Below are 26,074 nucleotides of genomic sequence, written 5' to 3' on the forward strand. Positions count from 1 at the left end.
AGTCCTCACCTTGCCAAGGCCTCACCAAGGGCTGAAGGTCTGAAAGCCTGGAGAGTCTCCCAGGGACACTTGGAACAGCACCAGCATTGCCACAGGCCCTGCCAGATTCCTGGCCTCTCAGGCATGAGGTCTGAGTCTAGCCATTGGCCCAGAACTTGCCATCTGTTGATCTTGCTGCCTTCATCTTGTTGGCATGCAGAAGCACAGACCTCACTTAGGATCCAGGCCTTGGTTCAAAGGCCCCAGTACCTCGTTAGCCTAAGAGTTCCCAGAGAGAACAACTGGGGTCTATGAAGGAAATCCCAATGCCTCCTCATCCTGGAAACCCTAAGTCAAGTGTGTTTGAGACCATGGCCCTAGAGTCTGTTCGAGCGAGTCCTCTGACTGGGCAGCAGCCATGTTACCTTCGCCCTTCCCAACACCAGAGTCCTAGGGGGAAACCATTGTCTAGAATCACAGCTGAAGTGCAGTGAAGGTGCCCGACCCTTTATAATCAGAGACATTAGTTGGATATTACTTATGATCATGATGGGGAGGGGCAGAATAACTGAGAAAAACATGGAGTTAGACCCTGGAAACAGGCCCCCAGAGGCTGGACCTCACTCTTGCAGATACAAGGATCTAACAGGTACACAGAAGACCACTTCATTGTCTAGGAGAATGGACCCTTGGTTTCTTATTTTCACTTTGTGAGATGGGGGTCTCTTTATGCTGCCCTTACTGGCCTTAATCTCTCAATCCTCCTGCCTCAGCCTCCTGAATACAAGGATTACAGGCATGCACCACCATGCCTGGCTTGGGCCTCTCTCATTCTTCAGGGTTGGTCAGGAGACTTTGAAAGTCTGCAAAGATAGATGTTAACATGGCAGGGAACAGAGTGCTAGAAAAACAGAAAAGGCTTTTGTTTAGATTCTGAAGTGATAGAATGATAAATGGCTTCTGTCCAGAGGGAGGAGTAGAAAGTCCCAGAGTGCTGATTTTATGGCAGTCTAGGGCATTGGCCAGCCTCGCCACCAAGTTAGTGTTCTTGGCTCGACGGTCTCCGGGGACTTTAAGGTTCTCCGAATGAACACACATGCTGCTTTTCCCTAAAAAGTTAAACCTACACCTCAGGCTGCTACCCAGGGTGCATGGGCACCTGTCTGTCTTTCTGTCTCTACATGCCTGTGAGTCCCTCTGTCGCTGAGATCTGTGTCTGTATGTGTAGTTGCATGTTGTTCTGTTTGTCTGTGTCTGTCTCCCTGTATCTCTACATCTATGTGCATGTGTCTATTTCCATCTACATGTATGTATCTGTGTGTGTATGCACCCATCTATCTGTTGTCTGGTCCATGTGTTCATGCATGCCTACCTGTGTGTATGCGTCTGTTGCCCCCTCTCCTCCAAATGCATGACAGTATTGGCCAATCTGCCTGGGTATGAACCTCTGGTGGGGAAGCCCTTTCACTGCTTGAGAAAGAACAAGGCTGGGTGGGTCTGAGGTAAGCTGCTAAGAAAGCCTAGCTTGACCCGAGGTTAGCTCGAGTCGCTTGGACTAGGAATCCCTTGACTTCTTCAATTTACTGACTCCTCTCCTCTGGCAGATCTCGGGCGAGAAGAGACCCTCAGCAGACCCAGGTAAAAAGGCCAAGAACCCAAAGAAGAAGAAGAAGAAAGACCCCAATGAGCCACAGAAGCCTGTGTCGGCTTACGCTCTCTTCTTCAGAGACACCCAAGCCGCCATCAAGGGGCAAAATCCCAGTGCCACCTTTGGGGATGTCTCCAAAATAGTGGCCTCCATGTGGGATAGCCTGGGAGAAGAGCAGAAACAGGTGAGCCTCCATCCCTTTCCAAATTGTCCCTGAGACCTTGGGCACTGGAACCAAGATATCAGGCTTGGCCTCTGGGACTAGAGGTTCCCACAAGGGGCTCTGGGACTAGAGGTTCCCACAAGGGGCTCGTCTGTAAGCTGGGAAGCAATGTCCCTTCCATCCCTGATGACCTCCAGTACTGTGCACTACTGCCTTCGCTGGGCCCCTGTCTCCCCATGCGTAAACCAGGGCGCATCTCCATCCACATCTAGCAGTCCCCTCAACTCAGACCTTACCTCTCCACTGCCCATGTGGTCTCTTCGAAGGCCTCCAGGTAGAAGGGATCAGAGCTGGCTCATGCAATTGGAAATGCTTTACCAGCTAGTCACCTCAGACTGACTACCTAACCTCTTTGAGCCCAGACTTCCCTACCTACTGACTACCATGCTTGGAGCATGCCTAGGCTAAGCCCCACAGGGATCCCCCCTCCATCACCTCATTACATCTTTACAACACCCGGGAGTCACCATCCATTGGCTCTTTTGAAAGTGGAGGGGGTGGGGGGAACTCATTAGGACCCTGTCTCGCACAGCGAGGAGTGGAGATGCTGTCCGTTGGCACGTGGGAAGCACAAAACTGTAGCAAGCTGGGGGTAGAGACCCGGATCACGGGTGTGAGTAGGTGTGTCCTTGTCATATTTGGCAATGTAGAGACTTTGTGGAATAGTCTCGTGCCGGGAGTTTAAGAGATGGTCTAAGACCTGCTGGAAAGAAGTAGAGACAAGAGACAGGGGAAGGCAGAGGACATGGCCAGCGAATTCCCAGTGTGGGCAAGCGGAGCTCTGGAGCCAACATAGACCCCTCGTCTTTGTTGACCCACCTGAGCTGCGAGGGTGCTGGGTGAACCCCAGCTTTGCTAGCCGTTGATTGAGAGCTGCTCCAGGAGAGAGTAATCCTCCCACATTTCCGATCTCACTCATGTGGCAGGCCGGGGTCTTGCTCCTAGGAAGAGGTCTCTGATGGGGATTTTGCTGTTGGCCTTGGATGCTGTGTGTGCTGCTGCTGCTGGAAGAGCCAGGGAGGCTGCCAGCTTCCACTCTGAGACCTTTGTCATTTTCTCATGTTGTGGGTCGTGCTGGACTCGGTAGGGTGGTTCATCTGCTGCCTTTGATGAGAGCTGACTATGCTCCTGCAACCAACTGAAACACACAAGGCAACTCTTCTTCAAGAAGGTAGATGGATGGGTCTTGTGGATCTCATGGTCCCAGAGGCTAGCCAGGTGTCTTAGTCATGTTCTGTTGCCATGAAGAGACTCCATGACCAAGGTAACTTTGTAGAAGAAAGCATCTAATTGAGGGCTTGCTTAAGGTTTCAGAGGCTTAGTCCACTATCATCGTGGCAGCAATCATGGTGGCAGGCAGGCATGGTGCTGAAGAAGTTATTGAGAGTGACACTCTGATTTGCAAGCAGAGAGAGACAGAGAAGGAAGGAGAGAGAGAGAGAGAGAGAGAGAGAGAGAGAGAGAGAGAGAGAGAGAGAGAGAGAGAGATAGATCCTTTGGGCCTGGCATGGACTTTGGAAACTTCAAAGCCTACCGCTAGTGACACACTTCCTTCAACAAGGCCACACCTCCTGATCCTTCTCAAATAGTGCCACTCCCTGGTGACTATGCATTCAAGAATATGAGCCTACAGGGGCCAATTTTATTCAAATCACCACACCAGGCTGGTTCCCAGGGCAGCCAAGGGCCATCCCAGAGTCTAAGCACTTTTCAAGTCTTCCACATCAGTTTATTCTTATGCCACTGGCCAAATAGTCTCAAGGCTGAGCCCCAAGTCATTATGGAAAAGTTCTACTTAAAGGCCATGGCCAGAGTGAATGTGAAACACACTGGGGCCATTCCCACAGTGACGTCTACACCTAGGTCTAAGGCTAGTGGCAACTGTAGCAAATATGATTAGGAGCAGGTTTCCTGGATACAAAGGTAGCGCAGTCTTAGGATTTGGTATTATCCTGCTGGGTGACTTGCCCTTCTGGAGTCACTTGTGCCAACACCATGGCTGAGGAACGGGCGTGTAGCCTGGCCTCTACATTCCCGGTGCGATACTCCACCAGAGAGGGACCAGGGGGCGACCGACCCAGCTTATGACCCCACACCCTTCATCCATGCACGGCCCTGGAATCGCCACTCGGCATCCCAGCCTCTGCACTGTGGCTCCTCTGTGACGTTTTCTCCAGAGTTGCCCATGTCTCGGATCTTTCAGGCGTATAAGAGGAAGACCGAAGCTGCCAAGAAGGAGTACCTGAAAGCCTTGGCGGCCTACAGAGCTAGCCTCGTCTCCAAGGTAACTTCATCCCTAGGCGATGTCCTGAGGAGAGTGCACCACGGGAGGGATAGAGCGAAGGCTGGGGCTCCTAGGAACCGCGGGTACCACAGGCCTCGGAGAGGATGAGTGGCACCTGTGTGCCACACCCTGGGAGCTCCTCCAGTGTGGCCGGCTTCACGTGAAGCCGCCATTTCATTGACTTCCTTCAGCAAGAAGGGCTAGTACTCAGGGGGCCCAGCAATGAGCCTGGGATTGACCATTTGAGTGGCTGTTGTAGGTTCAAACCCAGCTTTGCTGTCTTAACTCCTTCCTGGCCATGCCCTCTACCTCTCTGTCCACACCAGAAGTACAGAGGCAAGGTGTGGGTCTGGGGCCCAAAAAGAGGCGGAGTATTGTCCTGGAGGCTGGTGCAAAGGAAATGCCGCCTGGGTTGGGCTGTAAAGGGCCAAGCAAAGGGTGCTTACAAAGTTGAGAGGCCTGCATGAGCAAAGGGGGAGGCTGAGGGTGGCATAAACAGAGCATGGCTCATTGCTGGCGTTGGTGAGAATCGCGGGACCATGCTGGCAGCGGAGCCCACCTGAGGGTAAAGGTGGGGCTGACTGGCTGATCAAAGCCGTGTACTCGAAGGCCCCTGAATAGTTACGGCTTATTCGTTCACACCCCACCACTTAGCACAACACAGAGCTATCCAGAGGCCTTGCAGGCTGCAGACCTACCTGGTCGACAGCCCAGGTTCTACCTTATCCCTGGCTTCCATCTTCCTCCAGAGCCCTCCGGACCAAGGCGAGGTCAAGAACGCTCAGGCAAACCCACCAGCCAAAATGCTCCCACCCAAGCAGCCCATGTACGCCATGCCCAGCCTGGCTTCCTTCCTGACGCCCTCCGACCTGCAAGCCTTCCGCAGTGGAGCTTCCCCTGCCAGCCTTGCCAGAACGCTGGGCTCCAAGGCCCTGCTGCCCGGCCTCAGCACGTCCCCCCCACCACCCTCCTTCCCTCTCAGCCCCTCATTGCACCAGCAGCTGCCACTGCCCCCCCACGCGCAGGGCACCCTTCTCAGCCCACCTCTCAGCATGTCCCCAGCCCCTCAGCCTCCTGTTCTGCCTGCCTCCATGGCACTCCAGGTGCAGCTGGCGATGAGCCCCTCGCCTCCAGGGCCACAGGTAAGCAGGACCAAGCAACAGCCTCCTGTGACTCTCACTAAAAGGGAAGGCAGCTGAGGGGGGAGGTCATATACTGGCCGGGCCACTCACCAGCTGTGCAACCTCAGCCGTGGCATTGTACCTTTCTGAGCCTCAGTTTCCAGTTCTCTGAAATGGGTCTAGAACACCTACCCTGAGAGACACTGGCTACCTCAGGCAGTGGACTAGTTGCTGGCTAAGCCTTGTTCCAGAACCTTCTCTTAGACAGTTGTGACCTCTGCCAGATTGTCCCAGCTTCTAGTGATCTCCAAAGCCCTAGTCTCCAGTGATGGTTCTACCAATGGTTCCAAAATATGCATGCAGCACAGTAACCCCATTTTACAGATTGGGAAACTGAAGCCCGGTAAAGGAAATACTCAAAAGCAAAATCACCACACCGACTCAGCTGGGATAGGGGTTGGATTTTCTTTTTCACTCCTTCTTTTCTTTTTTTCTTTGTCATGCTGGGGGTGGAAGCCAGAGCCTCTCACACACTAGGCGGGTGCTGTATCACTGAGCCACACAATCACCTCAGGTTGAATTTTCCCAAAGATCTTCCACTAAGCAGAAGGGGGAAGAGGCAGAGTAGTCATTCTGTGTAGACCCAGGACATGTCTCTGGAGTGCAGACACCCTCAAACACACAAAGATGATGCTAGCTGCCAGAGAGGCCCCGCTCCTCTCTCCTCTGCTCACCGCCCCCTCCCTCTCCTGTAGGACTTCCCACACATCTCTGAGTTTCCCGGTGGCTCTGGCTCCCGCTCACCTGGCCCATCCAACCCTTCCAGCAGCGGGGACTGGGATGGGAGTTACCCCAGCGGGGAACGCGGCCTCGGCACCTGCAGGTCAGTCCTCCCCAGACCCCTTCACTGTCCATTCCCGATAGGGGCAGGGGTGGCCAGGAGGACAGGGAGACATTTGGGGGGAATGTGAAGTAGGCACTGTCACCCCAAGTGGTGGATGCTTAGAGTACTGGGAACAACACGGAGCAGAGCAAAGCTCCAGGGGGCGCAGCTGAATGGATGCCTAGGTCATTTGGGAAACTGAGGCTGGCCTTGGTTCATGCCTTTTCTCCTTTCGTCCCACATTTTCACAAAGAGAGTGAGGTATGAGTATCTAGTGGACAGTGGCCATCGCCATCACCAGGCAGTGTGTCCCCCATCCCTGGCCACCAGCCTTTCAGCATGGGCTTCTTACTTTGCCCAGCCTAGGAGTGCTCCCACCACCTCATGAACCTGGCTTCCACTTCCGACCTTCTAGGGAGAGCCTGTGCAGGTGTGCAGAGTCAGGCGGGCAGGGATTCCCTTCATAGCCCCAGCAGGCACGGACTCTCCCCCAGCCCTTTCCCTTCTGTTTCCCTTCCCAAAGTCAGGGCCGAGGAGGAGTAAGTACTTTGTGTCTGAACTTCCTAAGGCTGTCCCTTCTCCCCTGAGTGAGAATGTCTGATCCACAGCAGCACATTCTTATTAAATGTGGAGTCTTTCTATGTAGCCCAGGCTAGCTCTGAACTCATGAGCCTCCTGCCTCATCCTCACACAGGCATGGGACACCGTATCTGGATCACCCTGTGTTGTATTCTAAAGACAGAAAGGTGTCTACCTTCCTGTAATTCTGTTTGAAATATACAAATGATGTTGTGACTAAAAGCAGACATGGTGGGGGTGCTTGAGGCATCTCTCAGTTGGCAGAGTGTTTGCCTAGAGTGCATGAAGCCCTGGGTTTGGTCCCCAGTCCTGCCTAAACCTGGTGTGGTGATGCGTACCTCGAATTCCCAGGACTCAGGATGGAGGTTGGGATGGAAGCCTGAGAATCAAAAGTTCTAGCTCATCCTCAACTGCACCAAGAGTTCAAGGCCAGCCTGGAATACATAAGATCCTAAGATCCTGTCTCAAAAACAACAAACAAACAAAACCACAAGAGACATGAAGAGCAAATTAAAAAACTAGATAGTCCCTGGTAGGACACTAGGAGGGATGCTTGGTTCTGCTTGATGGGCAGCCCCTTCTTCAACCTTAGGGACAGCTGATCAGAGTGAGGGACACAGGGCCAGGACACCAGGGTGGGCTCTGGTAGCTGACAGCCCCTACTCTCTCCTGCAGCTTGCTCCCCAGGGATAAATCGCTCTACCTCACCTAATCCCGCCTCCCCTCCCTCCCTGAGGCTCTCCGGAGGGCACTGCTCCGAGCCAGAAGGGCTGACCACAAGAGAGAGGCCATGGCAGCAGGCAGGGTGACCGGCCAGCGAGAGCAGTGATACACCCATGCCCCAGGGCTGAGTCTCTCCCTCGACCTCCCACCAGACTCTGCAGAGGCAGTCCACCGCCCACCACCAGCCCAAAGAACCTACAGGAACCTTCTGCCCGCTGACCTGCTTGCTCCAGGGTAGCTGTGGACCCCACTCCTTGGCCTGCACACAGTCCCCTGCGTCTGGACTTCTGGCCCCAGCCCAAGCTCACCGGGCTGCCCCCCTCCAGGTTGCTTAGCAACAGACACCCACCCCAGATGCTGGGCCAGCCACAGGTGTGCTCTCGGTGTACACAAAAGATGCTGAAACCCACACGCTGTGGGTTCCGTGTAAGTAGTTCACTGTTTTAGAACCGTGCTGAAGACATCTGTGAGATTATTTTGTGGGGAGAAAGAAAGTTTCCTTTAAGGTTAAAAAAAAGAAAAGAGAAAAAAACATTTTATAAGACCTTTAGCACATTTTTTTTTAAGTTTTATCTTAAGGGAGACATGTGCACAGAAGCTGTCAAACTGACTCTTATCTGCACACAGAGAGAACGGGAGCTTTTAAGCCACACCCAGGGGCATTCTCCTCCTCCTTCTTCCTCTTCTTCTCCTTCTCCTTCTCCTCCTCCTCCTTCTTCTGCTGCTTCCTCCTCCTCCTCTTCCTCCTCTTCTTTCTCGTCTTCATGTTCTTTTTCCTCTTTTTCTTTTTCTTTTTTTTTTTTTTTTAATATATCACATATCCACCTATTTAAAAATGCCAGCAACAATTTTGGTCATCTGTTTATGAAGAAAAGTTGAGAACAACGCTGTGGTTTCTCCTAACATGTGTGTGGTTTGGGGTCTGGCTTTGGTTTGTGTTGTTTGCAGCTGTCTCCTGGCCCTTGCAATGTCTGTCCCGGTCCCCCAGTGCTTCGCTCAGACCTCTTTGTAATAAAACTTCTGAAAAGTGGCAAGCAACCCTGTGTCTTCCCACACTTTTTCACCCCGGCCTGGTTAGCCTATCCCCAAAGCCGGATAAAGAAACAACAAATAAAGGAGTGGTACACCAGTGTCCCTGATGACATAGATACAAAAACTCACAATAACGTTTTTGCAAATAGAATTCGAGAACACATTAAGGGCCAGCAAGATGGCTCAGCTGGTAAAGGTGCCTGCCGCCAATGCGACAATCTGAGTTTGAGTCCCAGGACCCACATGGCGGATGGAAGGAACTGATTCCTAGAAGTTGTCCTCTGACTTTTACACACAAATAAATAATGTAACTATAACTTTTTAAGGAGATTTAAGAGCACATTAAGAAGATCATACATCATGACCAAGTTGTGTTCATTCCATGGCTGTAAGATTGGTCCTGCATCTGAGCCAGGCCTGGACTCCTGAAGTGGCATGTGGTGGTAGATTCACTAGGTCAGAGTCTCTTCTGAGGGCAGACTCGGAGCAGAGTCCTGCCTGCCACTCACCAGCATGAGGGCCTGTGTATGGGCAAAACAATCCCTGACCTCAGCTATGGTGTGGACAGAAGGAGATAAAAAAAACTTTCTCAGTTTTGTGGCACAGAGTAAATGCTCTGTATGTGAAGGTACATGAGAGGGTCAGCTTTGGGCTTTCCAGATGAGACCTCGCTCTCCAGCCACTGAAAAGCGTTGGTAAAATCCCAGGTGCTAAAGAGTGTCCCCAGATGTCAGCACATTCTGGAAACATTAGTGTTTTAACATGCATAGTCAGATTTTGTATGATTTCACTGTGGGGCTGGGATGTATCTCGGTTTCCCTAGCATTCCAAACACCCAAGGTTCCATTGTTAGTACCACATAAAGAGAAATCACTTTTTAAAAAGATGTCAGTGTGAAATAGAGCCGACTGCACAATGTAGACATGAACATAACGTCTGAGGAGAGAACAGTAATGGGACAGAGCCACAGGCTCCTGGCAGTGATGAGTGGGATTCTGTGCATGGAGTCCCCCCTCATAAACACAGGTAAGCTGGTGACAGTCGGAGCCCAAGGGACAGGAGAGTTTCCTTCAAACCTTCCTTCAGGAAGCATCCTAGACCAGAGATGCCTTAACCCAGGCTCCCCAGCAGCTGTTAGGTGGTGACACTTCAAGGTAATAATTGTCACAAGCTGAACGCTAAAGAATAGCAGTGGCCTGGCAGGGAGGGGTTGGGAGGTTGCTGTCACACCCTGTGTCACAGACCTTGGTTTGGTTTCCCAGTGTTTGACCCAGCTCTTTGAGACAGGGGCAGGTGTCCTGCTCTAGACAGAGCAGCCCCACATTTACATCATCTCGGAACCTCTCATTTTCCCGCGGGCCACACCCTTCATTCAGAGGATGCCTAGATGTAAGTGCAGGCTTGCGGAGAACAGTTTCCTCTCCAGGGCATGTTGTAATCCTCCTGGGAAAAAGACAGAAGAAAACCCCAAGCAAAGTCAGTCACCTCTCATCAGCACAGCCCAGCAATGTGGAACACAAACCTCCAATGAAGCTACAGTTTCCTTTCTGTGTGGAACTCGTTAGTGCCATGGTGATGGCTTCCACAGTTGAACAGCCATCTCTCGCTTTTACAAGACACCATTAGACCAACAAAGATAGTCCCAATCAGCAGAACCTGAGGCCACGAGGGTCCAGCAAGGTGTGCCCCACTTCATTGTCCTACCAGGCTGTTGGGGTCATTTGCAAGCACTTTGCATACCTGGGCTGGCCTCATGGGTGCTGAAATGAATGCCAACTGTCTTCTTCCATTTGAGCCACCATAACAGAGTACGTAGGTGGGCTCACCACCAAAGACATCTTTGCTCACATCTCTGGAGGCTGGTAAGGCCAAGATGGTGGTGAGGGCCAAATTCCCAGTCACAGACACCTGCCTTGTGCTCTCACATGGTCCAAGCAAATGTTTTGGGTCTATTAGGGCACAAATCCCAATAATGAGGTATTCATCTCTAGACCTAATGGTCTTCCACAACGCCCTCCTCCACATCCTATGACATTGAAGGCTAATATTCCAACATATGACTCTGGGAGGCAGAGAGGTGAGGGGCAGACATGTGCATGTAGCACCAAATGTAGTGGGTGTTGTTGACGTCCCCCAGGTCCCTTTTACTGGCAGCTGTTCCCACTCATAGTGACACCTTTGTCCCAGAAGGGAGGGAAGGGGACAAAGAACCTCCAGAGCTGCCCTCAGCCAATGCCTCAGCAATGGAGAAGCCTCACTGTGGAGGCAGCTTGCGCAGGGTCCAGGAGCCTGTCCTTCCTTAGCTGCCGGTCTGCTGCCCCAATGCCTCCCTCCGCTCTGAGAGCCCCGCTCAACCAGACTCTGCGTCTAAGGTCCTGTGTGTTTCTACAGATGAAGACTCCAGATGCCAGCTGAGTTCACGGCCACAGTAGGGCCACATCCATGATGCCCACAACTGTCGTTTCTGCACATACAAATTTCAGCCTGTGAGCACCGGCCCAAACCCAACGCCTGGGAGGTGGAGTCCACTCCTGTCCACTCCCTTCTACAGTGATCACAGCCACACCCCGTGGGGCACCCAGTCCAGCACTGTAGGTTGTTCCTGCGTTCTGCATCCCACAGCTGTGGCATGGGCCAGGGACTCCCACAGCGGTAGCACCCTCCACTGCCAGGGCCAGTCTGTGGTCTGGACCTGAGAGCCATAGCCTGTCATTGAGAAAACCTTGAACTGCTGCAGCAGCCTGTCTCCACTGTCCCAGGGGCCTCCCCTCCTTTCCTAAAGCTGGGCTCCTGCTTGAGCCCACCTGTCCATCCTTCCCCACAGCCAGGAGGAGACCCCAGCAGGAGACAATTATTCCTACTGTCTTCCTTCCCCACAGGAAGGCACGGCTGGCCCTGCAATGGTCCAGTGACATCTTCCTTCGGGAGGGACCCAGAAGATTATCCGTATTAGAGTGTGGGCAACACGCATGAGAATTTTCAGTGTTCTCGACACTCACACACAATCTGCTCGTTCATCAAGAATGAAACTCAGAGCTACCCCGCCTGTCCCCACTGGACCCCAGGGACACCAGTCAGAAAGGGGCACAGATTTTGCCTCTAGTGGCTTCAGGAACACTGATGTTAGCTAATAATAAAGTTGTAACCTTATATACTAAGTCACATATACAAAAAATTAAAAATACCAATCATGCGCCTGGTGCCAACAGGGAAGCCAGGAGAGGGCCAGACATTCAGTCCATCTGAGATCTTGACGATTTCCTTGGGGAGGTCGCATCTGAGGTATGCCTGAACCAGAGATTAGGGTGTAGGTGGCAATGGAATGTGCTTAGGGTTGGGTTTGGACTGGGATTAGAGTTGGAGTTGGGGTAGGATTTGGTGTTGGGCTAGAGTTAAAAGTTGAAGTTGAGGGCTGGAGAGATGGCTCAGAGGTTAAGAGCACCATCTGCTCTTCCAGAGGTCCTGAGTTCAATTCCCAGCACCCACGTGGTGGCTCACAACCATCTGTAATGAGATCTGGCACCCTCTTCTGTATACATAATAAGTAAATAAATCCTTTTTTAAAAAAAGTTGAAGTTGCCGGGCGGTGGTGGCTCACACCTTTAATCCCAGCACTCAGGAGGCAGAGGCAGGCGAGTCTCTGTGAGTTCAAGGCCAGCCTGGTCTCCAAAGCGAGTTCCAGGAAAAAGCGCAAAGCTACACAGAGAAACCCTGTCTTGAAAAACCAAAAAAAAAAAAAAAGTTGAAGTTGAGGTTTGATTGGAGTTATAGCTGGGATTTTGATTGGATTAGGGTTGGGAGCGGGATGCATTGGGGTTGGTATTGGGCTAGAAGCGCGGTTGTGGGGTTGGTGTCAGAGTTAGTGCTTGGGCTTAATTAGCTTAGGACTGTCCTTGGGGCCAAGGTTAAGGTTCCATCTAAGGTACCATTAAGACTGACACTTGGCTCCAGTATGTTGAACTTCCCATTCTCAGAATCCCCAGGCTGCCTGGCTCCATGACAAAGGGTCTTATCCAGGATTGTGGAGCCCACATTGTTGTGAGAGGCCCTTTCATCTGGAGCAGGTCAGTAACCCTCTGTTGACATATGTGCTTATACTCCGTCCTGCACCTCTGCACGTCTGTTCTGGGGCCCAAGCCTTCACTAACTGCACAGTGATGATGGTGGACAGTGGCGTCTGTGTATGGTGTGAGAACAGAGATGTTAGGAGGTGAGTAAAGTCCCTATGGATTTCCCATGTGAGATAAGATGCACGCAGCTGGCATGTGTGCATTAGTATGTAACACTGTATTTGTGATGTCCATATGCACTTGGGGGTACACATTAGTATATGCATGCTGTGCATAGTTGTATGCAGTATAGTCAGAGTTACCTTTGGGCCATCAGCTTACAAATAACGACACAGAGACTTCTTACTAATTATGAAAGCTCGGCCTTAGCATAGACTTGTTCTCAACTAGCTCTTATAACTTAAATTAACCCATTTATATTAATCTATGTTCTGACACGTGGTGTTACCTTTCTCCACACTGCCCATCCTGCTTCCTCCTCATCTAGCTGGTGACTCCACCTTTTTTCCCCCAGAGGCTGGTGTGGGGGCACACACCTTTAATCCCAGCACCCCAGAGGCGGAGGCAGGAGGATCTCTGTGAGTTCAAGACCAGTTTGTTCTACATAGCAAGTTCCACACTAGCCAAAACTTTTTTTTAAACGTATGTGTCGATTGAATGAGTACAGATTTGTGAACGTAGCAGTCTGGGTGCTTGGAGTCATACTTCTAGTGCACGCCCTGCAAGAACAGCAAGAGCACCTGCCCTCCAGCCCGGGCCGTTTCTCCAGCCCCTTTCTTTTCTTTGCCTTGCCCATGATTTTTGACTTCTTACAGTGAACATGTACACATACAGCAGAGAATTTTGTTGGTGTAGGGGTTTTTTGTTTTACATTTTTTAGTTTTTTTATTTTTATATGTTTGTGTAGCATGAATCTTAAAAGGTCTTATTAATAAAAACAAACTTGGGGCTGGGTATTGGGGTGAATGCTGAAAGATCAGAGAAGCAGAACAAGCCACAGCTAACCTCACCTCGCCAGTTCCTCAGCTGATCCTGTTTCCTCAGACTGGAAGCCTCTGTGTCCTCATCCGCATGGATCTCAGCTGAACTGCTGCTAAAAACCTAAAAGCTTAACAGACTCTAGTTCCTGGTTTTCATATCTTTTATACCTTTCTGCTTCCTGCCATCACTTCCTGGGTTTAAAGGCGTGTGTCACCCTGCCTGGCTGTTTTCAGTGTGGCTTTGAACTCACAGAGAACTGACAGAGATCCGGATCTCCAGAATGCTAGGATTAAAGGTGCATGTGCCACCATTTTCTGACCTCTATGTCTATCTAGCGGCTGTTCTGTTCTCTGACCCCAGATAAGTTTATTAAGGTGCACAAGATACTGGAGAACACAATGTCACCACATGTTTGAGTGTTTTGCCTTCATGTATGTCTGAGCACCACGTGCATGCTTGGTGCCCTCAGAGGTCAGAAGAGGACATTGGATCCCCTGGAACTGGAGTTACAGGCAGTTGTGAACCTCCATGTGGGTGCTGGGAATAGAACCTGGGTCCTTTGTAAGAACAACAAGTGCTCCTAACCTCTGGGTCATTTCTCCAGCCCCAGTTTTGGGGTTGTTGTTTGAGACAGGGTCTCACTATGTAGCCATTGCTGGTCTAGAATTAAGTGTGTAGTCCAAGCTGGCATCAAACTCACAGAGATCCACCTGCCTCTGCCTCCCTAGCACCAGGATTATAGTGTGCCCCACCATACCCAGTGGGTCTGTGTTTTAATCAATTAATTTGTATTTCCAGACACAGATATGTTGAGCTTGTTCCTCCTTGATCCTCCTCCCTCCCTCCCCTTCCCTTCCCTCTCCTCTCCTCTCCCTCCCATCAGGCCCCTCTGTCCCCCTAAAGAGTTTCACTTCCACTTTCACATCCTGTGTCATAATGAGTTTATGTAGCCATATGAACCATAGGAGCCGCAGAGGAGAGAAAACATCTATTTGTCATCCTGAGATTGGCTTCATTCACTTAACACAATTGTCTCCATCCTCCCAGCCCCCTGCACCTCCATCCTCCCAGCCCCCTGCACCTCCATCCTCCCAGCCCCCTGCACCTCCATCCTCCCAGCCCCCTGCACCTCCATCCTCCCAGCCCCCTGCACCTCCACCCTCCCAGCCCCCTGCACCTCCACCCTCCCAGCCCCCTACACCTCCATCCTCCCAGCCCCCTACACCTCTACCCTCCCAGCCCCCTGCACCTCCACCCTCCCAGCCCCCTGCACCTCCATCCTCCCAGCCCTCTGCACCTCCATCCTCCCAGCCCTCTGCACCTCCATCCTTCCAGCCCTCTACCTCTGTCCTCGCATTTCGCCCCTGGAGTCTCTCTGTATGTACAAGTCTCATCTCATGAGGAAATCAGATGGACTGAGTCCAGGCCCACACTAACAGCATTGTCTGACTTAACCACTCTTTAAAGCCCCATCCCTAAGGCTCCACATTCTGAGGCTTTGGGCACCAGGACTCCAGCGTGTACATTTGGGGACATTCAATCCCTTCCATGACAGTGTGAGGCTTAACAATGACAGATGTGAACACTGCACAAAGTCACCTCCCCACATCTTCAGCATGACAGTTAGCCATAGTTATCATTTTTACTTGACTCCCAAACTCCACCTTCACATTCTGATGATCACATAACAAAATGTTGGTATAACTGTGCCAGTAAACTATGTGGAATTATGAATTCAAGTGCCCCGGTTTTGGGGACAGAAAGAAAGCAGGGTACCATGTAAGAGAGCTTAGCGAAGAGTGTGGTTAAGTGGAAACGGTGCCCCGCCGAAGAGGGATTTCCATCTGCTAGCCACACGCAAAAAGATGGCTGGGGCTTGCCATCCCCATGCAGCCATGAGCTTCTACCTCCCCTCCATCGAGGATGAAGCTAAAGGTGGATTTTGAAGTCAGATGCACAGACCTGATTTTGAATCTTGGACTAAAAAAAAAAAAAAAATTTAGTTATTTTAATTTTATGTGCATTGACGTTTTGTATGCATGGATGTCTGTGTGAGGGTGTCAGATCCTCTGGAACTGGATTTACAGACAGTTCTGGGTTCTGGGACTTGAACCTGCATCCTCTGGAAGAGCAGTCAATGCTCTTAACCTCTGAGCCATCTCTCCAGCTTTTTTTTAATTACTAGTTTATTTTATGTGTTTGGTATTTTGCCTGTGTATGTATCTGTGCACCATGTGTGTGCCTGGTGACCTTAGAGGCTAGGGAGAGGGTATGGAACTGTGGCTACAGACAGTTGCGAGCTACTGTGTGGGTACTAGGAATTGAACCTGTGTCCTCTGGAAGAGCAAATCTTGGATTCTTATCTGCATAACACAGTACTGGCTTAAATCTCAGAACTGATGTGAGGGATATATAGAATAAAGCAAGTAATAACTATGTCAATTTTATTTTTAAATTCGTAGCTTTTAGAGTGTGTGCTCGTGTGTGGAGCAGTTGCGCCTCTTGGTGGTAAAAATTGAGAACTGCACTTTAAACAAATAACCCTGAAGCTAAATTGCACTCTTCTGGTGAAACAAAGTATTGGAGTCCAGTTCTGACATAAGCAAAGTTACATAGGTCATTGCCCTTCATGCTAAGCCTCCATATCCAAGTCCCCAACAGTTACAGCCACCCTGAAGTGACTGTGACAACAGTCTAATACCACTTGGTGTTCAGTGACCCTTACGAGACAGTCTGCCAAGACAAATTTAGCCAGACTCCAGCACCTTCTGGGCCCACACAGGATACCCTTCCATCTGGTGCAGGTGAGACAGAGGGGTGCCCAGCTGGTATTGTTTGGTTGGCTGCTTGGTTAGTTTGAGGGTCTTTGGTTTGGGGGTTTCTTGCCTCGTTTTTGTTTTCCTTTCACTGGGTGGCAGGAGGAGGGAGCCTGGCCTGGTGACCCTAACCAAAAGAAGAGTAGATCTCTGCAGACTCCCGAGATTTCATAGGAGTAAAATGTCCTTTGGATTGTAGGAAGTGCCACCCAGATTTCTCTCTTAAGCAGAAAGTGCCCCTGAAAGTATGACTGTGGAGTGGCCGCACTCCCTGGTGGTCAGGGTTTAAAATGTCATCCCAGAAATCAGACCAAGAAAGGCTGAATTTACCATAGATTTTCCTCCCAGAAAGGAGTTGTTTTGGGTCACCAGGTGTGTGGGGGGTGTGGCGATCCTTTCCTCGCCTCCATTGCCTCCTGCTGCGGCTGCCTGCAGAATTCACTTCCCAAGGGACAGAGGAAGAACCCACATATAAGGCCTGCTCTGGAGGTGGCCACCCCTCCCAGGAGATGAAGTGCCAGAGGCCAGGTCTAACTGCAGACTTCAGAGGCCCTGGAGAAGCGTCCCTCACCAGCCCCGCCCAGCTCCGCCCCTCCTTCCTCCCTCACCAGCCCCGCCCAGCTCCGCCCCTCCTTCCTCCCTCACCAGCCCCGCCCAGCTCCGCCCCTCCTTCCACCCTCACCAGCCCCGCCCCTCCTTCCACCCTCACCAGCCCCGCCCAGCCCCGCCCCTCCTTCCACTCTGTTCACAAGAGCCAAGGCTGCTGTTTTAACTTGCACAATGATGTTTGCTGGAGCACTGTTCACAATCGCTACCTTATGGACACAACCTGTGAAGTCACGGTTTGTGCAGGAAAACGGAGGCAGCCAGAGACAACGCTAAGTGAATCGATCCAGTTTCAGAAAGACAGATATCACATCTTCTCTCATTCGTGAGTCCTAGATTTTTTTTTAACTAAATTTTTTCCTTGACAAGTGTGTGTGTGTGTGTGTCCCTGCATCTCTTACGCCTGCTTATCTCCTTCCCACCCCTGTCAACTCTTGTCCCTCCCTACAAATCTTTCTCTTACACGCCTTTCTGTCTTGTTTTATGGCCCACCGAGTTTAACCAGGGCTGTCTGTATGACCATGGGTTCAGAACTGTTCAATGGAGCCTAGTGTGTGTGTCTCACCAGCGTGGACACATTTGAAGATATGATTCCTTCCCTCCCAGGATCCATCAGTAGCCAATAGCTCAGCACAGAAGAGTGGAGGCCCATGTGCCTGGTTGTTTTAGACAGTCTTCCGGTGTAGCCCAGGCTGGCCTTATAATCTTCCTGCCTTAGTCTCACAAATCCAGGAAATCACCAGTGTGCTCCCATGCCCAAATTTCTCCAGGCTCTTTTTCCAGCCAACAGAAACATAATCTGTGTGGAAGGCTGAGGAGAGGGGCCTCTGCTTGTTCCTGGAGCAGCCTTTCCTGGTGCCCAATGGAAAAGAGATTGACGGCAGGCCCATGTTGACCGATGGGCTGGGGTTCCCACTGAATACCAATCATCTCATTGTCTTCCATCAACCTGTGCCATAGCTGAGAGCCTGAACTTCACAAATAAAAGTGACCGTGCCCAGAGGCATCAGAGACTGGCCCAGGGTCACAGAGCTAGAAGACAGTGGTGCCTCGGTGAGCATCAGTCAGTGTGGTACCTGATTCTTCTCCCCAGTTTGGTGTCTGCTCCATAAAAGGCCACTCTTTCCACCTGAAAGCCAGGGACCCACAACTATCTTTCCATTGTTCCTACGAACTAAGAGTGAGTCCATGAACCCCATTCCTGGACTGATCATGAATGAAAAAAGCAACCATCCCGCTGACACTCTAACCCATCCTAAGAACGGAACTAGTGGAACTAGGGGACTGACCATGACTGGCGTGGGCTGGACCAGCTCACCTTTGCTTTTAATGTCTTAATTTTCTGAGCTGAGGAGATAGCTCCCCAAAGCGCTTTCACGCAAGTGTGAAGACCTGTATTCAGATCCCCAGAACCCATGTAAAGCTGGACAGGGTAGGCTACCTGCTATCCCTGCACTCTGTGGACACAGGAGGCCCACCTGCTATCCCAGCACTCTGTGGACACAGGGGGACCACCTGCTATCCCAGCACTCTGTGGACACAGTAGGACCACCTGCTATCCCTGCACTCTGTGGACACAGGAGGCCCACCTGCTATCCCAGCACTCTGTGGACACAGGAGGCCCACCTGCTATCCCAGCACTCTGTGGACACAGGAGGACCACCTGCTATCCCTGCACTCTGTGGACACAGGAGGCCCACCTGCTATCCCTGCACTCTGTGGACACAGGGGGACCACCTGCTATCCCAGCACTCTGTGGACACAGGAGGCCCACCTGCTATCCCAGCACTCTGTGGACACAGGAGGCCCAGCTACAATCTTGCACTCTATGGCAAGATAGGAAGTACAAACAGAACCCTGAGAAGCTTGTGAGCTGGCTAGCCTGGGCCTTCAGCGGCTAACAAGCCCTGACTTACAAGAAACAGAAGCTAAGAACCGTCATTCTAAGTTGTCTTCCGACCTCCACACATGTGCATGGCACAAGACACACATATCCCTGCATTCATCTACAATGTAGATTCTACATGAACACGTGAACACGCGCACACGCGCACACACACACACACACACACACACACACACACACACACACACACATAAATTTGAAGGTTCTTAATTTCTATTTCAAACTTGTTCAAGAAATTAAAAACAAACCTGTGGTGTAAATTATCTACTCTAATATGTTTAGATTTTAGGTACACAAATTGGTAGATTTGGGCCAATGTACATGTCATCACCATTCCAGACCAGATGCATGACCTCCCATCCCCCCAGAAACTCACTCACACCTCTTCCTAGCCAACCCCTACCTGCTCGACCACCACCAACAGCAGCAGCAGCACCACCACCACCAGCACCACCAGCACCACACACACCACGACCAGCACCAGCACCAGCAGCACCACCACCACCAGCAGCACCAGCACCACCACCACCAGCCCTTTCTAGGCAACCTTTGTGCTGACTCTGTCACTCCAGCCTGGCTTTGCCTTTCAGAGAATTTCATGTCACCATCTGCGCTGTTTACATGTCTGCTTCTCTCACCTAGCGCAGTGGCTTTTAATGGGACCCCCGTCATCTGTCACTGCTCCTCTGTTCCGGAACGGTCCCCTGGTGATGGACAGAGCCATTTGCTTGCCGCTTCCCCTGCTGACAGTCACATGTGTTTCTAGTTTTTGGCAGTGATACCAGAGCCACCGTGAACATTCTTGTTCATGTCTTCTTGGACATATGTTTCCATTTATTTTGGGTAAATACGTGGGAGTGAGAATCCTGGATCATAGGGTAGATGCATGTTTAACTTCAGCGGAAGCTGCCAAACTGTCTTCCCAGGCAGGCAGACAATCTGGCCAACTGATTTCAACAACCCATCTCCTCAGCCAGCCTGAGCCACCAACTGCCCTCCTTCAGGAGCCACGCAGGCGCTGGCCAGAAGCAGATGAGGAGATGTGGAAAGATGCCCACGTGACTTGCCGCCTGGCATCTTCCCAGCTTCCCCTACAGACCTCCCAGGGCCTGTGTGCAGAGACATTCTGAGATGTCCCAAATGTCTTTATGGAAGCTGGAGTGCAGAGTGGGACAGAAGGGGAGGTCCTTAGTAACCGCTGAGGAAGCCAACAGAAAACCCCGTTCCCGTTCCTGAACACCAATGCCTTGGAGGTGGATTAGTGGGCCACCACTGACTTCATAAAACTTTTCCTATGGCTAACACCCTGGAGCCAGAAGAGACAGTTTTCTTATGGTCAGCCCTCTATCTCAGTCAGGCTTTCCCTGTCTGAATTTCCTTCCCTTCATCTACAGCCAGTGCGGGTTCAATGTCCACTGCTACAGTTTCCCAAAGTTGTAGGAAACTGTCTCTAATGTGAAAGGATGGAAAGGCCACTTTCACCCAAGGCACTGACCCTTCACTTGGGCCTGCAAACTTCCAATGGGAGCTAGAGGGGGGTGAAAACCTGGCCTCTCACATGGGGGTGTCTTTCAGGTGGTAGAGTGCTTGCCTAACATGCACAAAACCCCGGTCCAGTCCCCAGCACTGCAGACACTGAGTGTGGCGGCTCGTGCCTGTAACCACAGCACTGAGGAAGTGGAAGCTAACGGGTCAGAAGTTCCATGTCATTGGTGGCTACAAAGCCCTCCTAAGACACCTGAGATCCCAGCTTAAAACAAACAAACAAACAAACAAAAAAGGAGAGGAATCCATAGGTAAGGGTGCTTGCCATGAAGCCTGATGACCTGGGTCGGGTCCCGGGCTCCATATGGTAGGGGGAGAAAAACATGGACTCCCAAAGGTTGTGTTCTGGCCTCAGGGTGCACACCACAGCATGCATGTCAAGTACACAGAGAGAGAGACAGACAGACAGACAGATAGACACACACACACACACGAGAGAGAGACAGAGAGAGAGAGAGACAGACAGACAGACACACACACACACAAGAGAGAGAGACAGACAGACAGACAGACACACACACACATACACACAAACACACAAGAGACAGACAGACAGACACACACACATACACACAAGAGAGAGACAGACAGACAGACAGATACACACACACATCCACACACAAGAGAGAGAGAGAGAGAGGAGAAGAGAGAGACTAATTTCTAACCCCATTTTGCATCTGTCTGTCACTCTGTTCTGCAGCCCCCTGGGGCTGACTGTGTGGCAATGGTCTTGCCACATCTGAACCCCAGGTAACTGGTGCTGGCCAGGGCTGGACTGCTGTGGACCGTCTTGTCTACATCCGACAGGCTGGAGAACTTGTCTGCAACCTGGCTGCTTCCTGGTGTTGTCCAGTTCCTCACCTGAGCCAGACCAACTAGTCCCCGGGGAGAGTAGCCCCAGGACCTCCAGACTTGGGGCCTGTGTCTGATTGGAAGGCAACCTGGGATTGGTCCTCTCGGTCTTTACCGAACCCACAGCCTCAGGACACAAAAAGCTTGTTTACTTCTCTGTCCTTTTCTCTCCTTTACTCATTGTTTTGTTTTATTACAAAAAAAATTTATTCATTTTACATACCAATCGCAGATCTCCCTCTTCCCTCCTCCCGCCCCTCCAGCCTCCCCTCCCCCAACCCAGTCAGGATTTAACCCCGGAAAACAAGACCACGTCAGCATGCATTCAAGTGCTGTGTTTTACCATTCAGATGTTGTTGTTTTTTATTTACACAGGTGCAAGGCAAGTTTCCATATAAGTCTGTCAAGCCTGGTGCCTCCAACGGTATCACTGGGCTGGGGTCTCTCAATACAGCCAGCTTCTCTGTCAGTCCCTCAGGAGTGATGAAGTTGCTTGCTACAAATCCCAAATGTGACTTGCAGAGTTCCCAGTCCCTCCCTTCTTTGCCCCCAAAGCCATGGTCAATTATCACATTATTATCCATTAGTCTCCACCTTATAATAGACCTTAAATGACTCCAGGGCCACATATCAGGGGATGGGCCAGGAACTGAGACTGTAAAGACACCAGGCTGTGCTCTGTACATGAGCCACCAGGGGGCGCCCTTCTGGCCTACCTACCTACCTACCTACCTGACTCAGTCTCCAAGATTCCAGCAATCTTCCAGCATCCCAGAAACCCCAGCCAGTCTGCAGACCAAATGGCCACCGGCTGGGTACCCATTCTCTTCCCCTCTGTGGATTTTATCAAAGCCTTTGCAGGTTAAACCAATTTTGTCCCTATTCGCACTTGCACTGACCCTCCTGGGGTACCTACCCCACAGCCACCCTTATTATGGGGGCACAGAGTTTTCACATCCTCTTCACCATCCAGAGTCTACCTATGTGGTTCAAAGCAGCTCTCCTGGGATGAAGGCTGCAGGGCAGGAACCACTCCCAGTGAAGCAGAACCAAGACAGAGGAACAAAGGCAGCCTCGGGGATACATTGCCAGTCGGCAGCAGTCCTAGACAATCAGAACTCCTGATGACATATGGCACAGCGTGGGTGGTGCCAGACTGTCCTCTTGAGGTCTCCCTGGCCACGAGCTGTGAGGGAACCTTAATGGACATTGCTTGTTCCCAACCAGAGCACCTTGTCCCTCCAAGAACCTGCTGTGGGCAAGCCAGTGTAAGCCCACCTCTCTTCCCTCAGCCTCTGTGGAGGCTGAGACGGCCCTGGGTCCTCCCAATGAGACAGTCTGTGACTGCTTAGCTGATGCTCAAGTCATCTCCACTGCCTTTGGGCTCCTGGGGTCCCTACATCAAAATGCAAGAGGGTGTTACCACATATAACACCGTGGGAGCAATTTCTCCGCTGCTTTCTGTAGCTGGACTCTACATAAACTTTGGCTGATGTGTGTGTGTGTGTGTGTGTGTGTGTGTGTGTGTGTGTGTGTGTGTGTGAAAGAGAGAGAGAGACAGAGAGACAGAGAGACAGAGACAGAGAGAGACAGAAACGGAGACACACACAGAGAGAATTTGTGTATGTGGTGCACTTGCCTTGTGGGTATACATGGGTGCCAGGGGTTGACATCAAGATGTCTACCTCAATTGCCTCTCCACCATATTTTTTGAGAGAGGCGCTCGTTCAACCTGGAGTGTGCCATTTCAGCTAAGCTGGCTGACCAGCAACCCCAGGAGATGGAGTGACAGGCATACATCGCTGTCCTCCGCGTCCGTGTAGATTCTGTTGCTCCAAACTCAGGTCCTCATGCTTGCACAGCACTTTACTCACGGAGCCAACCCTCCAGACCCTTTCAGTCCTTAATGTGATGCTCATGGTGACCCCAGGAGGCAGGCAGGGTTACCCTCACTTTACAGATGGGGCAATACAAATGGAGGCTCCTGACATAACGTGTCTAAGCCAGGCCTGGAGCCCAGAGAGCCTCCGTCTCAAAGGGCAGGCTCTTGCTGCTGCCGTAGGCTAACCAGAGCAGCTTTTGGAAAAAGATTACAAGAGATGCATGGTCCTGGGCCTCTTCTCCAGACTGGAGGCCCCTTGGCTACCCTTCAATGCTTTGTAGGAGCATCTTCAGAAAGAGGATGTGATGTAGTAGGACCTGCCATCTCCCAGACTCTCCCTCTGTCCTTCACCCAGCAGCCCCCACCCCTCATCCTGGACCCACAAGCAGACACCACAGCACAGCTGGAGCTGTGAGAAGATGCAGATTTTATTTTTGGCACAGACTTGGCATCCTGAACCCTAACCCCTCATCCCAGACCTCCTAAAAACAACCCTGATAGCTCCAACAACAGTCACAAGCATGTCCCCAGGGCGGGACCGGACCCAGAGTGGAGCAATGACCTCAGAGCCAAGGCCTGGAGCCTGTCACCCCTAAGTAACCTCCACCCACCCCATTTCCTAGAGTCCAGGAAAACCCAACCAGGGGCAAAGTCCTGCCCACACTGGCTGGTACAGCAACATCTGCAGGCTCCTCTCTGTAGAAAAGCGATTCCAATCAAGTCACCAAGGCCCAGCAGTGCTGGGAACAGCCAGCGTGACGCTCAAGAAGATGCCCATGGACTGAGAAGAAAAGGAAGCCAACCTCCAATATCCATGTTCAAGGCCGCTCTAGGGGGAGGCCTGGCTTCCATGCCCAACTCCAAGAGATCCAAAGAAATGAAGCCAGAGAGTATCAGCAGCTTCCTCCAACTCAGCTTGGATGCCGCTGCCTCCTCTTCCCTAAGCTTGAGGGGCCTGGAAACTATTTCCTTCCAAGCTCCTGGAAATAGGGAACCACAGGTCCTGGGCTGCCATGCTGCATCCAGCAAGCCCAAGGGCCCCAACACGCAGTGTGGTGCAAATGTCTTTAAGTGAGGTGCATGCAAGTAAACCTTCTGCCAAGCATGATTTGCTATTGCACAGGCTGCCCCCCGCTGGAGTCCGGACTGACTCCTGTCTTCCTCGATAATGCTTGTCTCCAGCCCTCTCTGCCAGAGAATATGCACCAGGGATATAGCCCTTGACTTCCACAGGCTTCCACGCCATGCTCCCCTGATCCCATAGCGGATAAGCCAATTCATCACAGTAGCTGCAGCTCTCAGGCCTAGAGCTCCTACATGACCACCCAGGGCACATCAGTGACCCTAAATGAACTCCAGCCTCGGACTCAGACACACTCAAAATCAGGAGCCATTAACAACATACCTTGCCTTCTTCCCACCCTTTCCCAGACCCCTGTAGGTGACTTCCCAGCCAAAGGCTCAGATGCTCAGATCTCCCCTGCGACTGGTCCTAAGGGATGCCAACTGGACCGAAGGGAGGATGCAGGCCATTACATGCTGGTATATTGAACTGGGCTTCTCCATTTCCTACTGCCCTTCAGAACTCTGTAAACTCTGGAGCAGCATGGACTGGGCAGGACTTGGCTTCCCCAGGGTCTTCACACCTTCACTACCCAAGGGACTTCTGCACCCCTCATCTTCCTGGGTAGCCTCAAGCCATCAACCAGAGTACTAGATTGGTGGTTGCGTAGGAGGAAGAGATTTGTATTAATATCTTGCTTTGGTGACGCCTCTCAAAACACACAAAAGCCCAGGGAAGGGTGACAGGGCAAGGTGAGGTAGGGCTGAGGATAGATGCGGGAGCTGGTCAAGGGGCTCAGGGCGGCCGGAGCTCTTCCCTCGGGGCATCCTTTGCCCTGGAGGGTACCTAGACATGCTCTTCCTCAGGCATCCCGGCACCCAACGGGCTCATCCCAAATGGGCTCATGGGAGGCCTCCTTAAACATCCATGGAGTGGGTGGAGCAAGGCTTCAGTCCACAGTCCAGTCCTCCTGGGACACCTGCTTGGCATTGCAGAAAGACAGTCCTGGCATCCTCAGTGCAACTCCTGGCTCTGAAGGGAGACAACACCAGTCAGCAGAGGGAGATGGCACCCAAGGCTGAGCCACACACTGGGCAGGGCTGCTTTGTAAGCAAATCAGAGTCAGGCCCTTGTGCCTCCCTCCTGCTCCCCGCTGGCTCATTGATGCGATCCCTTCCCTGCTACCTCCAGGGTCACTTCTGTTCTTTGAACCCCAAAGTCATCAGTTCCTGAAGAAAGGGCTCCCTGGTGTCCAGTGACACAGAGAACCTCCCGAGCTCAGCATTAGACCCCAGAGCTATAGCCGCAAGGCTAACACTGCCACCGGCGACTACACAGTGACGGAGCAAGGACTTCCTCTCTCCTGGACTGTCTAGAAACCTCCAGTCCACACTAAGGCAGGATCGAAGCAGGGGGTCTCTTGGGGGAGCAGGGCAAGATGCAGTATGACCAAGCTCCAGACTCAGGCTGTAAGGTTTGTCCCAGCAGGAGGAAGGTTCTCACACCAGTGAGGGCCTCTGTCCTTTAGCCTAGACCTAAGTTCTACCCTAGGGGAGACAGAACCAACTAAGGGCATGTTGAGGGACAGAAACCTAAAGATGGTGTGGCAAAGTGGAGAGAGGGAGCAGTCGAGTTGAGTGTGTGTGAGCACACGAATGTGGGGAGTGCAAGGCATATCACACCTGTACACTAAGAGATAGGCTTTACCTAGTCACAAGATCATGCCCCATACCGAGTACCAAGGCCCGCCACCCTGGCTTCCGGGCTTCCATCTCTGGCCATACCTGGTAGATGAGGGTCAAGTCAGGAGATGAACGAATAGGATAGCCAGACCAATGTTCAGCAGGATCACCATACAGATGAGGACAGTGTTGGGTACCT

At 51.6% G+C, this 26,074-nt stretch overlaps 2 protein-coding genes and 1 long non-coding RNA gene across 13 annotated transcripts in view; 1 reads left to right on the top strand and 2 right to left on the bottom strand.

The window, feature by feature from the left end:
- Window positions 1-8,478, top strand: part of Tox2 (TOX high mobility group box family member 2) — a 127,951-nt gene extending 119,473 nt beyond the window's left edge. For 8 of the 11 annotated variants that reach the window (XM_052724053.1, XM_052724058.1, XM_052724054.1 and 5 more), the window contains 5 exons: window positions 1,584-1,811; window positions 4,054-4,134; window positions 4,884-5,276; window positions 6,011-6,138; window positions 7,593-8,478. In XM_052724053.1, coding sequence (XP_052580013.1) covers window positions 1,584-1,811; window positions 4,054-4,134; window positions 4,884-5,276; window positions 6,011-6,138; window positions 7,593-7,659 — 897 coding nt within the window. In that variant the 3' untranslated portion in view covers window positions 7,660-8,478. Of the gene's footprint in view, window positions 1-1,583; window positions 1,812-4,053; window positions 4,135-4,883; window positions 5,277-6,010; window positions 6,139-7,392 lie in introns of all 11 variants that reach the window. The other 3 variants (XM_052724056.1, XM_052724057.1, XM_052724052.1) reach the window with 1 other exon arrangement.
- Window positions 8,208-19,890, bottom strand: LOC128101182 (uncharacterized). The gene is made up of 2 exons (XR_008215019.1): window positions 19,490-19,890; window positions 8,208-9,915 (listed from the first exon to the last, which is right to left on the bottom strand). It is a non-coding gene; the product is annotated as an uncharacterized LOC128101182 (long non-coding RNA).
- Window positions 19,891-22,854: 2,964 nt separating this feature from the next.
- Window positions 22,855-26,074, bottom strand: part of Jph2 (junctophilin 2) — a 63,856-nt gene continuing 60,636 nt past the window's right edge. Inside the window, exons 5-6 of the mRNA XM_052723963.1 lie at window positions 25,978-26,072; window positions 22,855-25,225 (exon numbers count right to left, since the gene is read on the bottom strand). Of these exons, the coding sequence (XP_052579923.1) occupies window positions 25,992-26,072 (81 nt within the window). The 3' untranslated portion in view covers window positions 22,855-25,225; window positions 25,978-25,991. The remainder of the gene's footprint in view (window positions 25,226-25,977; window positions 26,073-26,074) is intronic.

Source organism: Peromyscus californicus, unplaced genomic scaffold, assembly GCF_007827085.1.
Source record: "Peromyscus californicus insignis strain IS unplaced genomic scaffold, ASM782708v3 Scaffold_7__1_contigs__length_154581171, whole genome shotgun sequence".
Classification (NCBI taxonomy): Eukaryota; Metazoa; Chordata; class Mammalia; order Rodentia; family Cricetidae; genus Peromyscus; species Peromyscus californicus.